Raw genomic sequence first — 18,746 nt, 5'->3', positions numbered from 1 at the left:
AGAAATTTCATCTGTCTAAAGCTGCTGAACTATCATCTTGATGACAGAACCCCTCAGATAACAACAATGGATAATAGTTGGACTTTTTAGAGTAATTTTACTAAACCTTTTTTTTGCTTATTTTGAATATCTTAATACTCAGAGGCATTTTTAAATATCTGGCTCTCTGAGCCATGTGGTTGCACGCAAATTTCAGGTTGTGTTGGGTGATCTTCATGTTAGCTTCCAGCCTTCATCATTTGCAGCAGAGATGTTACAAAGGTGAACCTACAATCGTGGAGACCTGGAGGCGAAATACAAATAATAATAAAAAAAGGAAATTAAAATAAAACTTGAGTTTGAAATGATCTTTTATTTATGTCATGGTAACGTTTGCACAGCTTAAATTGGCATCAGGAGACGAGTCAAAAGTAGTACAGTGGAACATTTAAACAACTCGATGCTGGAAGCTACAGAAAAGTATAAACCAGCCAGCTGGGTGCTGGCCCACCCAGCTCAACCTGCCTTCAAGAGAGCAGTTCACCCTGCTCATCTGTGGGCACTTGTCTGAAGGAGGTGAAACATGATGGTGTTGCATATTTTATAAAAGGTTCACTGCTGTCTGAAGGAAAATTTTCCTAAGGAAAGTAGGTTTGGCAACCTGTTATTTAGGAAAGGTCTCATTGGATTTATTGGGAGTGAAAGCAATGGTGGGATGCAGAAACAGAGACTACTCAAACAGCCTGGAGAAATAACGGGTGCATAATACGCTCCTGCAGACCCCTCACAACTGTCTGTGGAGTCTTGGTTTTCCTGCCCTGGCACCCAGGAATGCTGGAGGAGGGGAAGAGGGAGAGAAAAGATTAACATTGGGGCTGGGGAGGTCCCTTCTGCTCCCACCTCCTCAGTGTCTCCTGACATGGGTTTCCAGATGGAGCCGACATCCCTGACTTCCCTTGTACCGGGGGCGAGAGAGTCACAAAACGGTAACAGCACAGCACAAGGCTCCCTGGCTCTGGTGGGAGCTGCCAAACACATGGGGCCAAATACAAACAAACAAAAATAAAGAGTTTGGCAATAAACCTTGTGTTAACTGAAATTACAATGTCCTCACTCACTGCCCGAATGCATCATGAAGCCTTTTGAAGGTATTGAAACTAATGGCTATTCTCCTTCCAACTTCCTGGGCTGTGTCTGTGTTTTAGCCACTTTTGCGATATCAATAAAGTTGAAAATGCATTTCTAGTACTCTTTTGGCACTCTTGCACAAAGCAGAACCAGGCATTAACACAACTGCAGGCAGATCACACTCCTGGAGACAAGCTGGCAAGCCACTGAGCAGCAGAGAAACCAATCTTTTTGAAGGTTGAAAGGAAAATTGCCAAACTCCTGTTTTGTAGCTCAGCTTTGCTTAGGAAAAAGCTAAAGTTTCTTGAAACATCCAGATAAAGATGAAGCCGAGCAAAGATAACTTTGTTCACCCTGCAGAGAGGAGGAAGTCAAAGATACCTGAGGTATGGCTTAAAAAGTACCTCACCATGATTTGCAGGAGAATGCTGATCTTAAACATGAGAGGAACAGAAAAATGGCTCATGTTGACAATGGTATGTATGGAAAAACCAATGGATCTATTGTGGAAATTAATCTCGTTCTTTTATGTCCTTAAAACAAGAAGCCTTGCTATGCTCCATCCAAGAGCAGGAGGGAACCGACATGTGAGATGACACACCCAGGAAGGATGATGTTAAACTCATCCATGAAATTGGCTGTGTTGGCAGGTGAATGGACAACTGCAGAGGTAGAAACTCTAATATGTGGTACAGAGGCGGGGGCCTGAACAAGTGCAGTGCAAACTTCTTGTTCCCAGCATTGCACAAGAAAAAAGAACAGGTTTTAGACGAAAGAAGGATCAAAGATAGAGAGCCAAACAGAAAATAGGATATATAGTACTGGATTGATTGGGTCAGTTAATGTAGAATGGTTCTTTGATAAAGTCAGCAATTTTATTTTATTTTTAGACAGAACAATTGATCTAAGAAGAATTTGCAATGGTGTTACATTAGTATATGCTAGCTAAGCCTGAGAAGATGGAAACAAATGTATAAGCTGAAGGCTTGGCAACGAGAGGATGTGGAAGGCTTGCCGTTAAAATGGAAGGAGGACACAAATGGATTTCCTCAAATATTGATCATTTCCCTCATCTATTCTAATACCCCTGGCAGAAATTTGGGAGTATGTTGTGACGGGTCACAAGACAAGAGCTGCCAGGGTCAATAAAGGTGACCAAAATGCTGGTCAGGAAGCATGAGATGACCTTGACTAGATAAGAGAAATGATGTGGAAATGAATAATCAAAAGTGCTCCTAGTGCACATAAGGAGTAAAACCACTTATTTCTATTAGAAACTGGAGGTAAGAGAGGAGAAATGAGTCCTACAGGCATCAGCCACCTCCATGTAATCTAAATGAATGTGGCATGCCCATGCAAAAAGCTAATATGATGCTAAGAGGTATAAGGTGAGGTATTTCCTTCAGAGATAGGTGAAAAGCTTTGGGAAGCAGCATGTAGGGTTTTGAAGCTGAAGTTTTTGCTTAGGATTAAAGTGAGTCTGGAGATGACAGAGATATAGGAAGAAACCCAGGGGGTTGTGAAGTCTGAAAGATGAAGCCTTACAGATGGGTCCTCTGCTGAAAGGTTGCCCATTCTTCATGCACATTAACACTGGCCAGCCACACCAGTCATGGAAAAATAGGCAATCAGCAATACATCACATCTGTTGAGGAATTTCATCAGGTTTCACAGATATCTCTGTAGCTAATTACTTGTTATTTAAAGCAGTGTTTAGCTTGCAGTTACACGTCAGAACAGATTTTCAGGGCTGACAAGCCTAACCTGTAGGTGTAGGAGCAGCAGTTAAGAGATGGGTAGATGCACAGGTCACACTGAAGATACCCGTTCAGATTCAAGCACCAGTAAAACAGGCACGTCAAGCCCAGAGGTTAGGTGTTTGGCAGGAGAGACCTCAAGACACAGCCACGGGGCAGTTGTACAGGGCCATGGCCCTGGATGAGATGCCTGGATGGGATGTCCAGATGAGATGCCGAAGCCAGGACAGATGCCCAGAAGGGCTTGCTTATGGATGCAGTTATTTTTGGTGGCTGCAGTGAAAGGGCTGGTGTGACGTGGCTTAGGAAGTGCAGCTATGACCTCTATGGTGTGGGTGGTATGATCGCAGGCCAGCTGCGCTCCTGCCCAGGAGCATCACCCCACCACAGAAGGGTGCACAGGGCAGCACCCGATGGAGGGAACAATTTTGGGCTGTTCCTGCATAGAGAAATGGAGTGCGCTGCCCAGAGCAGAGCCTAGTTTCTCCCCAGTGTGATGAAGGGATCTTTGCCTGGACAAACCTTCAAGCACAAATATCTGCCCCCAGCCACAAGCAGGTCCCTGCACTCAGCAGCAACCCTGCCTGCCCATGCCACAGCCTGTTGTAGGACCCGCTGAGTCCCGGCAATGCTCCAAACAGCTGATGGGGAGAGCTGAGACTGCAAACTCGTAATTATAGAAGATGAATTTGCATGTCATGCTGGTGCTTCATTTTCTGTTAGATTTGCTGGATTAGTGCTTTGATCAGTGGGCAGGGTGCTTCCAGGGCAAGCACAAGCTCTGTATTTGAGCACAGAGAGCCAGGCTTCCTGTTTGCTTTTCCCCTGTTCTACATCCCTCCAAGGACTGGCAGTGGGTTTGAGCCCCATGTTAATAGGTGCTCCAACCCCTGCCTGAGAGGAACTGGGAGCTTCCCATTCAACTACACAGCAGCTGTCCATTTAAAGGCAGCCAAGAGGAAATGGGGAAGGCAGAGGAGCGGCTGAGGCCCTTGCCACATCAGGAATGTGAATGTCTGAGCACGGCCTCACTGCCCCCCGGGATGCCAGGTCCATCCCTCCCAAACTGGACCCCACACTGCTGCCGTGTGTGCTCTGGTTCCCAGTTCACTATTTCTCACAGTGAGTATCCTTCTGTTCAAGAACCTGATTTCCTTTAATATATCCACAGTTACTATTGAATAGAATCAAAACCTTCCCTTTTTCAGCTCCAGGTAAAGAAAAGTACTATTAACCTGATTTGGTTGTGAGTTAATTCATTTAATCTCCAGGTGCCCTTAGTCCTGAAATTAATACCCCTAAAACACTGCTAGGTAGCATTCAAATCTCTTCCTTTAATTATGTGTATAATGAAGCTCATTTAGAAGGCAGCCAGCAGGATGGAGACCACACTGCAGGCTTTGCTCTTTGCCACCACAATCCAAATCACTTTTTCCAGGTTAGGCTGACACTCCGGGCTTCACTCCCCTGCCCTGGATGTGGCAGTTGAGGGATGCTCTGACACCCTGGCCAGCCTCCCAGCACCACCCGCTGGCACCGGTCCCAAAACCAGCATCCCACAGAAGGAGGGCCTGGGAATTTTGAGCTCTGCCGAATACGGAGCAGAAACAGCCTTGGTGGATTCAGTTTGCGGTGTGTCATGGTTTTCCCGCAGCAGGTAAAGGGGTTTCACTGGCAGCAATCACTTCCCATTCCTCCCACCTCTCCCTGCATTAACCTTCCCTTCTGCTGTACATCAGCCAGGCTCCCACAGACCTCAAACACTGTAACTGAACAGCAAAAATGAGTTAAACTATTGTTTTCAACCCAGTCTATCTCCTCTGTGAAAAAGGAGGCTCAGGGGAGTCCTTATCGCTCTCTACGACTACCTGAAAGGAGAATGGAGTGAGGTGAGGGCTGGTGTCTTCTCCAAAGCAACAAACAATAGAACAAGATGAAAACAGCCTCAAGCCACACCAGGGGAGCTTTAGATTGGATATTAAGAAAAGTGACAACTGAAGGGTTGCCAAGTACTGGAACAGGATGCCCAAGGCAGTGGTGAAGTCACCATCCCTGAAGGTATTTAAAAGATGGGTAGATGTGGCACTTAGGGACATAGTTTAGTGGTGCACTTAGTGCTAGGTTAATGGTTGGACTTGATGATGATAAAGGTCTTTTCCAACCTGAATGATTCTATGATTGTTTGGTTTCCTACCTGGAAGAGGGCTGTGAGCTGTACAGTGTTTCCACTGAGTCCTCCAGCAAACTCATTGCTTCCATCAGCAAGGATGGTACTGCAGCTTGGGGAACCTTCTCCCCTGATGCTAAAACCCAGTAAAAGGACTGAGGACGTACAAATCTTGCCGTGGCCCCTTTCAGCCATAGCAATGATGGTGACCAAGAGGGACAAATACCCGCAGTGGGCTGTAGTCCCATAATGGTGGGCAGTGAGGATAGCACAGGGGATGAGACTGAGTCTGGATGCGCCCATGCAAGGGGGTTTGAGCTCCTCTGCCATTGTGTGGTGGCAGGCAATAGGGTACCTGTGCCCATGCCTTGGTGTAATACTCATTTTTGGTTTTGGCAAGTTAAATGTTTTCTTCCATGGTTACTTTGGATGAGCACCTCCATCTTTCCCCCCTCATGGCAGGTCACCAGGCACCAGCCCGCTGCCACCCCCTGCACCAGGAGTTGCGTGTCCACCTTCTCTGTGTGTTCTGTTTGGTCACAGGTTGCAGCTGCCCAGCTCCTGGCATGGAGCCTGAGCATGGCTGGCTCATGGCCACCCCATGGCATGGAGAGGTGTCCTGCAAGGAGCATCCCAAGGCCACCCCACACCGCAGCAGGCTGTGTTGTCAGAGCTGGTTGCTTCCTTGCCTGTTCTTTATGCTTCTGTCTAAAGACTTTGCTGGGGATGCCAGGGAAAAAAGAAAGTAAAAACCAAATAAACCACCCAAGCCCCTTGTAATTAGTTCCTCTAAATGTGTTTTGAGCTTGGTTACATCTCTGGCTCAGTCTGACCTAGGGTTTTTTCATGCCCTTTCCAAAATCACATGCTAAAACTGGTTCTCTGAGAATATACTGGGGTATTTGGCATAAACAATGCTGGTCTAAAACTGCAACAAGGAGTTCTTTTGGGGTTTTTTGTGTTTCCTCAGGACTGTTCTAATAATGGCACAAGGACCATATCCCTGTGGGAAATGTGGACTTGCTCTCCCTGCCCGCTGCCAGCTCCAGCCCCTGGGGAGCTTGGCAGCTCCCGGCTGGGCAACCCGTCCACCCATAGCACGCCTCTCTGCGCACCAGCCCTTGCCCAGACCTCTATGCCGGTTTCTCTGGGCTTGGCATGAGCAGGCAAAACTGGCATGACCAACACCATGTTCAGCATTACTCCTTCCCAGTGGCATGTCCCATGTCACTCCGTAGTGACATTCCAGGGTCCATGTCCCTCCGTAGTGAAATTTTACTGTAGAGACAGGAGGAGGAGAAAGGGGAAAGTAAGCACTTAAAATGGATCTCTAATCAACAAAATGGATTAAAGATGGGCTCTTCTTGGGGTGGAGGGACCCTTTTCCAGGTGGGCCACGCCCCCCCCCCCCCCCCATTACTTGTGGGCAGCATGAACAGGACAGAGGGTTTGGGAGGGGATTGGGGGTGCTATCCTGGGGGAAGAATTTCTCCCCATGCCTGTGGGAATTGCATCATGGATTGCTGGCCTGGGGATGGGCAAAGGTGTGGTTGAAGGATATATACCAGACTTAATTATCTAACTTTATGAGGCTGAGGAAGAAGAAAAGCCCTTGTACCGTCATGCCCAGCATAAGTCCTTGCAACCAGGGCCAAAAATCACCTTTCCAATACCTTCTAGAGTGCTGGCAGCAGTTGTTTGCTCTGTCTCTTCTTCACTGCTGAGGCTCCCCCAAGCCCTGTTTGCACCATGGTGGCTCATGGCAGCCATCTGGTGACCATGTTGTCATCCTCTTCAGAAACTACATAAGTGATGGTGACAGAGCACTGTCAGGCTGATGCCAGAGTGTCCTCCCACCCTCCTGAGCTGACCTGAGTTGGTACGCAGTTTTGCTCGGGCAGTACGCAGCACAACCCCAGACAGGCTCTTGTGCAGTGAGTTAGTAATTGCTAATTAGTAATTAGCAATTAATTACTAATTAACTTAGTAATCTGTTTTGATGTATCCAAAGTGCTTGCATCCTCATCAATGTAGTAACATAGCTAATAAAGCCAGAGGAACATTGTTGCGTTCAAGCCACAATCATTATGCTAACTTTTGTGTCTCATTTCATGTTTCTTGGATGCTCAAAATGTTTAGGGTTTGATATGTGTTTAAAAAAAACAGGATTTGGCTTCAGTGTGATCTGTGAGTTTGCAGGTTTCACACTGGAGCACTGTAAGTCTTTTCCTTCCCTGATCTAAGCCGAGGTATTCACCCTTTCCAGCCTGCAAGCAAATGCACTCATCATATTTGTTCCTTGTAACCAGAAAAGAAGCAAAAAAAGGTGCTTTTAGATCCTAATGCACACCTTTGCAATAAGAAACACAAGGGCCCTTGCTCTGAAATAGAAAGGGCTGAGAGACGGTCTCCAGTTTTAATCAATAATGCAGGGAATATTTTGGCTCTGGGCTCATCCCTGCAAAAAGATGTTGTATCAAGGTTTTGAACCTCCCTGGAACCAGAAAGAGAGGAGATGCGCTGAGTCATCAAAGGACATCACCCTATGCAGGAAAAACCTTAGCACAAGATGCTCGTGAGGGGTTTAAGCAGCCGATGTAGGCATAGAAACTGCTGGAAAGGATCCTGCCTTCTCCCGGGACAGCCCCTTCATCAGCAGCATTCACAGTGTGAGGACCCATTTCACCTCTCTGAGAGGGGGTAATTATTTCTTGTCAGTTAGACTCAATCACTGAACTCCAAACAGCTGGTGGTAGAGAACCATTTAGCCTCATTTAGCACCGTGATAGCCTTTTAGCTCTTCCACATTTCACACGGTCTCTGCCATTTCACCCATAAATTCTCCTTAAAAAAAAAAAAAAAAAAAAAAAAAAAAAAAAAAAAAATCATCAAAATTTATGAGGGGAAAAGAAAAAGGGCAGAAAATGGAGGCGGCCAAGAGAAAAGGTACTAAAATTTTCTAATGAAGATGAGGTTACGTACCCCCAGCTGTTTGAAGTGCAGTGATTGAGAGTCTCACTGATGAGGGATGATTACATTCCTCCTGCTCCTCACCCCTATTAAAGGCAACGCGCATCCTCCCTCTGGATACAGCTGATTAGCAGTAACACAGGGAAGACCTGGGAACAACTGCATCTTCCCTGTTTCAATATGATCCTTGAATTTTCCTGACCTTATGGAATGAAAACAAGCCCTTTCTAATAAGCTAGCACCTTTAAGCAGTCTGAAAGATTTATAGCAGTAGGAACTGGAGGTAACACTTTGCAGAGAGGCCAGTTTGTGGCAGTCTTTGAGATGGAGAATATACAAAGAAATGATCTCCTCATTCAGTTAAATGGGGTTTGGCTTCCAGGGCTGGTTTTGTCACATAAAAACCCAGGCTGGAAATAGAAAAGGACATATTTACAATGCAGAGGTTCTCAAACAGTACCCTGGGTTCCACTGGCCAAATCCTAGTTCCCTAGGACCCAGATTTTGCATCCAGCTACCGTTTGCGGAAGCCCCAGTTTCAATAACAAGGTTAATAACAATAATAACATAAAAAGCAATTGATAGGAAGTGACAAAGAATAGACAAATCTCAGAGCCACTGAGTATCTGCAGAGAAATCTTAAACTCATCCAGGAGCAAATGCACAGCAGCCCTTCTGTTTTATTAAAGCCCTGTCTAAGCACAAAGCAGTAAGGATTCAGATGACGAGTGTTCAGTGTTGTTTGTAATTTGACTTGGTATCAACTTTTCTTAAAATGTTAGATTCCAGAAAGATATGATAATTTTTTTAACAATTAGATGATGCTAGTGAAGGGGATTTTGCCTGCATGAAAAATACTCAAGGCCAGCCACCACCCATCACTACTAACTTAAATATCACCCTACATTGCTTAAATATTAGCATCCTATGCTCATGAGTATTTGCTCCAGGACCATTTTGCTAAATAGACTCTTCATACTTGAGAAAGTGCCCAAACTCCCTGTGATGCGTCTTGGAAAAACAGCTTGAAGATCTCAGGCTCCTCTGCGAGGAGCTGTAAGAGCAGCCAGGTAGCCCAACCACTGAATGTCTTCTGGCCTCTACACCAAAACAAATGCAATAGTGGCCTTTTACCTTTTCTTTGAAGCTTCTAGCTATTTTCCCAGCCCGCACGCCCTGCAGGGTGAGATCCATGTTAATTAAGGCCATGGAAGGCATGCAGCACAGTGTCGTGTACCTGACTCACTGCATGGATACATAAAGGAAAACATCTTCAAACGCCCTCTCCTTCTGTTCATACTAGCTCTGCTCTAAGTAATGATTGTGTAATGCTGTACTGGGATACTTAAGCTTTGGAAGACACAGTCCAATTTGTTTGTGACCCCAGGAAAACAGGATTGGAAAAGGCTGCTGGGCTATTCAGTCCATCCTCCCACTGTTGTCTTAAAATCCTTCTTATGGAAGTAGAATCCTCTCATCCAGTAATGAAAAGCAGTTAATTAGTTAAGAACCAGTGGAATACAGGACTAGAATCGGAACAAATGGAAATGCTCAACTCCCAAGCCCTCTCCAAAGCATCCCTAATGCTGACCACATCTCCACAGAATGATTTTCCTGGTCAGCATCTTTTTCACCAGTTGAAGGCGTACCTTCCCCTGGGATCTTTCCAAAACAGCATGGATGGGTGAAAATATTTAATGTACACTCAGCAGTTACCAGAATTGACATTTGAAACCAAGGAGCAGTGGCACCATGTGACCAGCCAATTCTCATTGAACCCAACTAAGGATGTTTTCTGTAGCTTAAGCCCTGGTCTTTGAAAGGCTGAATTTGCAGAGCAAAAGTAGAGAAAATCTTTGATAGCTGAACCATTCAAAAAGGTCCCCAAAATAAATTTTTACAAGGGGAGGGCTGTAGGGAGGGAGGTGGTCGGTTGCTGTTTTGAAATCCAGCATTAAATCTTCATACTATACATGCAAGTGATCAATTCTGGAAGTGCCTGACCCATACACCCTAAAAAGGCAGTCAGTTGTCCTTTTTCTCATAGTTCACCACATCTGTAGATCAGCTATCTGCAATTAATTCACAGCTCTCTTTTCCCAGTGACTCTTACAGCAAAACCCCTTATTTATTAACAGTAGAGTGCACGGTCTTGCACTTTGCAAGATTAAATTTAATCTCACCTCTATTATTCTAATTCTCCAGCTCATCCAATTCCTCTGAGATGCTCCGATCCTCCTCCTCATCTGAGCCCTCCCTCGTGAGTCTCCCAATACGCTTGGTGAGCACACTCCAACTCCTCCTGCCCAGATTGTTACAAGTTAATTAAGGTCAATCAAGACCAATTTTTGAAGCACTCCACTAGGCACCTCAGAAATTGATTTCAAAGGTTTATTTGTACCTCCCTTGGTCACTTCCTTTCCATCCTTTCAACTAGTTTATGAACCCGTGGATTTCCTCCATCACTACAGTTATCAGCCTTCTAATTCTCAAAGCACACCCCTGCAGGATCCTGAGATCTTATGAAATTGCAAGTTCATCAGCAGGACATTTTAACTTCTGAAGACCACATGGACTCATATGCCTGATCCTAACCAGTGCTCTTAAAAAGCAAGCTTGTTTCCCTGTGCTGTGTAATGGTTAACCTGTTCAGTTTATTGCAAGAGTGGGCTGATGAGTTGATACTCAGTGGTGCATTAACTTCACTAAAACACAAATTCAAGTCCCAAGATTGCAGATTGACAGAGACAAGGTAAGAAGGTACAAAGAAGCAAGGAGATGTAACTCATCAGGTTTAGGGTTTGAAGGTTTTTGGTGAGGTCTACCTTTGCTTTGAGCTTTCTGTAGAGGAGATATGGAAGAGGTGATGCTGCAACATCAGATGGATATTTACGGTGTGTTCCTATTATTAATTCAAACCAAAATTACAAGTTGAAAACTAAGCTGGAACTTTGTAAGCAAAAGTTGTTATTTTTACATTGCTCACTATAAAAATCACTGCATCAGAGGCACTTTTAGCTTGAGCTTGCTAAGGTCACTGTGTTGCTTGTCACTAACATGTCCTCTATTGAGGTACAAGCAGGAACAACCACCTTGGAGTATCATTAGTCTGCCCCCAGGTAACAATGTTCTCTTGAGATCTACCCCCAATAATGATGATATGACTTGCTAGTAATGCGTCACTGAATATGTATGTGCGGGATCACAGGTAGCCACCTCCAGTGATAGCAGGGCGATAGCGGGATGGTTTACATTTAGCTTTGTGAATAATTTTAACAAACTATTAAGAAACCCTATGACGTGCAAGGCAGCCAAATCTGACCTCTTTTCTCGATACACATTAGCCTCCATTTCTGTTGATGTAATTGTGTTCACGTTACAATTGATGATGACCATACTGAGAGCTCCTCTTTACGTCTTAAGATAGGCAATATTTGAAAGTAGAGATCTTTTATTAGGCATGTCAGTACAACTGAAAACCAGCGGAAAAGCTTCTACACTCTCATACCTGTGAGATCCTTGTTAACCTCCAGACCCTTGGAACTGGCCACACAAACCCAAGCCCATTTTACTATCACCTGCCCTCAGTCACTTGTTTTTCCAGCTGAGGCACCTTTGCGCAGCTGAAAGAACCCCGTGCTGAGATGCTGATGTAAAAGCAGGGGGCCAGAGATGCTACCATAATAAAAATCATAAAATAACATGGTATGTGAAGCTTTTTCTGACAAGTCTGAAGTTTAAGTTGTACATTAAGTGACAATAGAGGAAATATGATAAAGATCAAGTTTTATTGACATATTTTAGGTACAATAAAGAGATTTACATGTTGACATTTCAAACATGAAATTACATGTAAAAAAGCTTGTACATGAGATCATCTTGTGTTTCCCTTTTTACATTTACTTAAATAGGTATGACAAAGATCTCTTATGGAAGTGCAGGATTTGGCATAGTTCAGTATTACATTCAAGAAATCAGTAGTAAACACCGTGTGCAGATGATGCCGTAGAACACATGAGGCAGACGAACTCCCAGTGGAGTCAGTATGATAGAGTCGGCTGTTGAATTTATATCCTGAACTGCTAATAAACAAACTCTGTAATCCATATTAGAGCAATACATTTGAAGTGGTTCTCAAAATACCCACATATATACAGCGTTTAAGACTTTACAGGTTAGGAAGGATCACATTCAGTAATAGTAATAGGAGGTAGAATCGTGTCGACAGTGTTCATATTTCTACGTGGCAATAAAAAAATAGTGCTATTACTATCACTGAATTCAAGAACAGAACTCCTGAAAAAGTGAAAAGGATAAAAGAGTTGTTAATCCTGGTTCGCCTGGCTTGCCACAAATGCTAGAGCATGAAAACAAAATGCTTTAATTCTCCAGCACAGGTAAAACTGCAAAGCAAAACTGTTTAGTGATGCTTCTCCAGTGCTTTGGGATGCGCAGCATCTCCTAAGGTGCGATACCTGCAAAAGCAACCTCATCTTTATGGACCAAAGCCTGCAAAGGAAAGTACAGTATGATGTGCTTCCAGGGTGGGAGATCTAGGCTTCAGGCATCCTCAAATGAGCTATAAGAACAGAAAATAGAGCAGAAGACTGAATGCAGTGCACTCAGATAGGAAAAAGTCCAGAGAGATGAACAGAGTGAAAAGGGCAGGAACATAACAAGGATACAAATATCCTTGTGGGAACGGAAAAACAGGGGCAAATTTGACAGATATGACGTAAAGCACAGGGTAGAGGCAAAGGATACCCCAGGAAAAAAGAAAGATGACTTATTTTAAGGGCACTTTGTATCAATAAAAACTGTATGCAACAGAAGATGAGCTGTGAATAAATTAGTGTTGGCATCTTGTCTCTGCTGTATCTGTAAGTGGAAATGTGTATTAATTACAAGTTAGACCGTTGAAAGAAGTTTCACCATCTGAAAAAGAAATCCTGCAAAAAAATGGTTTTGTTATTATATAAATAGGAATAAAACTGTAAGGTTCCAAAGTCAGCATGATAGACACTAGGAAAAAATACAATGTGTATTAAAAACCATTCGATGTACACAATAAAAATCCTGAACCACTAAGCAAATGTAACATTAACACAGCAGTGTTTTAAATTGTGATCTTCCAAGTGACTACACACAACAGTGCAATACAGCTACATTTAACTGTACACAGGTTCTTTTACAAAAATATTCTTAATCTGTAATACTGTTTAAAACTATTTATATGGTAAGAATCACTTAACCCAAGTGCTGTTACATTAAATAAAAGCATTGTAACCTGTTGAAATACAGTGTGTATGTAAAGCCCACTTCCAGTTAGTCAGAAAAATCAGTGCATCCAACCAAGAAGAGAGAAAGCAACACACGTACCTAGAAGACCCAGTGACATTAACTTTCCCCTTGAGGTTTTCTTTAGTGTAATAAGGACCATACTTCCCACCAAAATAAGCACAGAAGTAGAAAACGGAAGTGTTTTGGTTTTGGTTTTTTTTCTATAAAAAACCCCAACCCTACAACAAGCAGTGTTATGAAGAACAAAATGATCCTTCCCAACCATATTATACCAGAAGTTGGTATACGTAAGGATCCAATATGAATCAGTGTTTTTGTACACAAGACCTTGTGCTCACGTGGTTAGTAAGTTGTCTCCACGATTAAAAATCAGGTTACAAAAAAACCTTACATAAAATCCTTAGGATTTGATACTAATTAAAGATAAAATACTTTCAAGTATTACGTTTATGAATTAATTAGAGGTTAAGGCATGATTTTAAGGTAACATTGAAACAAAAGCCCTATGTTACCCTAAATAACCTTTATAACACAGCTAACTTTCTGCAATCTGTTCAGGATTTGTTTCCTTCACATTTAATTTCTCATCCAACGCGCTGATAAAAAAATTAAAAGCACAAAAAAAACAAATTAAAAAAGAAAAAAGGGTCCATGTCTCCCTGAACAAAAATGTCTTTTTGACAGTGAACAAGTAAAACCCGATTTCTACCGTTGATTATCACGACTCACATAACAAACACAGTACTACGCAAAGGACATGAACACCACAATGCCACGCCAGAGAACAAATCCAGGATACCTTTAGACAAAAAACAGGCAAAAAAACCCCAAGAGATGACCACCCTCCCTCCCACTACCCCTCTCACCCCAGCTATAAGGCACTGCACCCACACACACATACAGACACACAGTTACTGTGTGTACCCAGAGGAAGCGCCTACAGCAGCTTCTGGGAAAATCGCACAATTTCAAGTTAAACAGATGAAAGATACTATGTTTAAAAAAATATATTAAAAATTCAGCATGAAGTGGAAGGTTTTTTTCTTATTCCAATTAGTTAGATGTTAAGAAAAAACAATGAAGACCCTCAGGATTATTCTGAAATAACCTACAGTTTTATAAAAAAAATCTCTAATCTATATCCTTGCAGTGGAAACCTAACATCAAATGCTCAGTCTGCCTGGCATTCAAATGGCTGGAAGGACTTTTTTAACAGAAATTTGGAAATCCGAAGTAACTCTTCAGATTTAAATGGGGGAATAAACTTGGTATCTGAAGATATGTTTCAGAGGGGGTGCCTGTATTTACTCTTCTTTCCCGAAGTTGTACTGGAGATGTATGTGGGCCACAAACAGTATCCCTGTATAAATTTATTCTTTACCCTTCTTTGAGATGAACATTTGCATGGCAGCTCCTCCAGCTGTGAAATGCTATGGACCTGTCCTCTTCCTGCCTAGCACCAACTATGCCGAGCTTTCCAAACACTGCACATTGTTCCGTCATACAGCACATGTGCCACACCAGTTGCCAACATTGCGATGACCCAACGTGTTACATGACCGACTTGAATTACGTGTAAAGCCAAAATATCCCAAACTTTTGAGAACAATATTACACGACAGACCTCATTTGTACTTGCACAGCACAATGGAACAAACCTAGAAACCCCATGCCTTGGTCTGACAGTGCACTGTATTTCCCCTCAAAAGTTAAAGGACAGCTTTTTTATTTTTTTTAATCATCAAAAAAAAAAAGGTAGAACATTCTACTAAAATACCACAGCTCATATGGGCCAATCCAATCTTTTAGTCAAGGCAAAATATGTTTAGTTATAAAGTAAATTCTCCAGTTGTACAAGAAGAAAACAAAAGAATTTGGGGGGAAAAAAAAAAAAAAAAGTTGGGTTCATATAATCACCTCCTGGAGGTGTCTATTAAAATCATTATAAAATTATGCTAATAAAAACTGTGAACAAATAATACACAGATCAGGATATATGTATTGACTTACTAGCATCTTTATAAAAATTTGAAGATATACACAAAAACACATCAACATTTATGGAACTGTATCCATTAAACTTTGATAAGACAACACAAAAAACCTAACAAAGAGCTAAGATGTGGTTGACTGTAAGCACTTTGAGTAACATTTTAATTTTAAAAGGTCAATATTTACATACTACGTTAAATGCCTTTCTTTTCTTCCCCGCATTTTGCATTGTATTTTGAACGCATGATAAAGAAAGAACAAGATAATGGTTGCAACAGATCTTCCAAGAAAGTTAACTTGAGATGCTCAGATTTAACTATGTGCTGAAAGAGAACATGGCAAGAACACATCCCTCTAGCTTTACCTCTACTTCCTTTGGGTTTTTTTGGGAGGAGACAGCAAACGGATCTAAAAGAGCTGTATCATACAAGCTGATCATTGCCAAGAGATCCACTTTTAAGTCAGGATTTGAGAACTAACAAAACACGAACATTTTAACAAATGACTCACCTAATTGCTACTTTTGCTACTGAGTTTTTTAAGATATTAGAGAGAGATGGTGACAACACAGGGTGTGAGTATGTATGTATGTTTATAATAAAACGCATATAGACACACATACATATAGTATGTTTACATACACTAAGATACTCAGGTAAAACCCACCTGTACCCTGTCTATGCACAAGCAGTACTACTGCAACCACCTTTAAAAAAGGTGCATCTAGTCATTAAACAGGCACTGCTTAAGTTGCCTCCAACATCTAAATAGACCTGAGGTGATCTCAGGTCTTCACTCCAAAGCCACACATTCGCCTCAAAAATTTATTTTTTTTAAACCCCAACTGAATAAAAATTCTTAAAACTGAAGTTGGCTGAACCTCAGCCTCTTTGGGATAGATTCAAAACCCAAAGCAGGAGCATTTCTACAAACTTCTTTGACTTTTGAATCAAACCCATATTCTTAGGCTCCAAGAAACTCTCTAACGCCAATAACGTTGCTTCTGACAGGACAGCTGATCAACTGCAGATGTTCCTACTGCTGAACTCAGCTGCTGGCCTGTCTGGCATTTGCATCTAACCCAGATTTCCAGACATGCACTATTATCGCTCCACTCTCAGATGTCTTGCCATCCTTCTCACTGCAAGAAGCTGCTCCCTAACAGCGAGATGAATAACTGTTTAATGACTTGTTTTAAAGATAAGCATTTAGTTCTTAAAAAATAAAAACTACATAACCTGAGGAGGCAGCGTAGGGGTCCTAGTGCTCACGGTGTGAGGAGTTAAGCAGCATGGGGCAGATCACCTCGCATGAGTCTTCAGGGTTGGCTCCCACCAGGCACCTCCTACCCGCATCTTGTTCTCTGTCCTGGGTTTGGGTCTACCTGAAGCACTAATAGCACTTTATGTGCAGTAATTGTGCTGGATGTTATTAAGTATTAAGCACAAATAGGGAACTACACAGACAGGTGCAAAATTCAAAACTCACTTCCATGCAAAAGTGTCACATCACTAAGTTGTAAATGGGCTTAGAGTATCCTTTCAATTTCTTTCCCAGTACAACATTTCCAAAGTACTACATTATTCTATATTGTTTCAATGAACAAAGAGCAGTTTTACCTAGATTTTTGACAGTATTTTATTATTCAATCATTATTTTTAGTAACGTCTACTTAATTGAAAATCTGGACCAAAATTGTAAGAAAGCCAATTAGGTCTTTGTGACTTAGTAACCATTAAATCTTACTAAAAAAATTAAAAAAAAAAAAAAAAGAAAAAAAAGGTACTATATGGTATGTTATGGTACTATAAACTTGCTTAGTTGACCTTCTACACTTGGCATGCCTATTTTGGACCTCATTTGATTACATACCAATAGTGTTCTCCTGCGTTCACTCAAGTAACAAACCTATAAGGTTTCTGTAAGTCCCCCCCTTCAAGCAGTAAGTGGAGTGCTTAAGAGTATTCCTAAAATAAAGGATGAACCAAAAGCTGATGGTCTAAAATTAAGGAAATGTTCATAAAAACTGGAATCCAATATAAAGATGACATTGTAGTAAGTTTATTCAGAAGTAACTGAAAAAATTGTTCCTTTGGCAACACCATCTAGATGGTTCTTAACCAAAAGGAAATCTTATGGATTTTACTTTGAATTAAATATAAGCTCCTTAATGTTTGCACATAATTGTGGGAACTGCCACATTCACCAGCAGATTCACAATGTCCTTATAGTCCTGTATTTTATCAGGAACACCACATCAAACCAAGTCCTTTCAGTTATGGGTTTCTTACGGTTCAGCATTAATCACAAAATAAATCCCAAAGAAAAAAAACTCTAATAAAAATAAAGCATAAGGCAATCATTAAATGCTAACCCAAGAGAAATATGAGGAATGCACCACTCTTCCTATGTAGCATTTTTGAAGTGAGCCACCAAATATTTCTTTTTCTTTGCATCTGGCAGCATCATCTAAAACAACCTAGTTACAACTTGGAGTTCACTACCCCACAATGCTACTGAAGGGCAAAGATCCTTGTTTTTAAAACCCAAGGGAAAATACAGCAATGTTATTCCTACACAGGGCTTTATGGAATAAGTGGAGTTGGAAGGAGAAGATGGAAGTCTGTGTTGGAATAGAAAAATGCAAAGACAGACTTAACTTATTTACAAAGATCCAAACTACAATTTTCCAGTGTCACCTCCATAGCTTCTCAGCATACTGCTGTTCAGTGAAGCAGACCACGTTTAAATCTATGCAAGAATACCTTCTATGCTCCCAGATAAACAATGTAACTAATGTGTTTTGTTTAGAAAAGTGAGTTTTCATTCAAAACTGAAGATAAGAGCAACCATTATCAAATATTCTTTGCTATGAAGAAAGTTTTTAAATCTTTCGATGTAAACGTTCTCTCTCAAGTCACTGTGGTCACACAGTAGGATCTTGAAGAACAGTGTCTACGTGCATTGAAAGCGTTTTGAAAAAGAATCTGTAGTTCCATGTGGTTACAATAGAACGTGAACAAACCGAACAGAAATTCCACCTTTGCAGATCCTCTCAAGTTCCGCTCTTCTGGAGAACATCTTGCTGTTTTCTGTAGTTCAACACAGCAATTAAAGACTAAGCTGAAAGATTTCACAACCCGACGGTTTTGCCACTGTGCCTCATGTAGCTCCATAGTATGCTTCTGTTAGTGTCAAGGTTTCTCTCAGCAGCCATCACTCAACTATCAGTGCCACATTTATGTGGGACAGATCTATCATGTGCCTGTTAAAAGTTAAAAGAAATTTAAACCTGGTACTCAAACCAAATCTAGGGGTGGAGAACAGACAAGGAGGTTCTATGAAGGTCACTAATAAACAGACGCTTGGTTGGATTAAGAGAAACATTGAGCAGAGGAGACTGATTTAATCTTTTGAAGGGAGGGAAGGAACTGAAGCAGCAGCAGCGTTTA

The 18,746-nt window shown here is 42.0% G+C and overlaps 1 protein-coding gene across 4 annotated transcripts in view; it reads right to left on the bottom strand.

Annotated features, from left to right (window-relative positions):
• Window positions 1-11,772: 11,772 nt before the first annotated feature.
• RBM33 (RNA binding motif protein 33) overlaps window positions 11,773-18,746 on the bottom strand; it is a 103,806-nt gene continuing 96,832 nt past the window's right edge. For 2 of the 4 annotated variants that reach the window (XM_030509455.1, XM_030509478.1), the window contains one exon: window positions 11,773-18,559. In XM_030509455.1, coding sequence (XP_030365315.1) covers window positions 18,511-18,559 — 49 coding nt within the window. In that variant the 3' untranslated portion in view covers window positions 11,773-18,510. The remainder of the gene's footprint in view (window positions 18,560-18,746) is intronic. The other 2 variants (XM_030509446.1, XM_030509473.1) reach the window with 1 other exon arrangement.

The sequence above is a fragment of the Strigops habroptila genome, chromosome 1 (assembly GCF_004027225.2).
Source record: "Strigops habroptila isolate Jane chromosome 1, bStrHab1.2.pri, whole genome shotgun sequence".
Taxonomy (NCBI): domain Eukaryota; kingdom Metazoa; phylum Chordata; class Aves; order Psittaciformes; family Psittacidae; genus Strigops; species Strigops habroptila.
The sequence above is the reverse complement of the archived record's forward strand: the minus strand, read 5'-3'. Positions and strand labels throughout refer to the sequence as shown.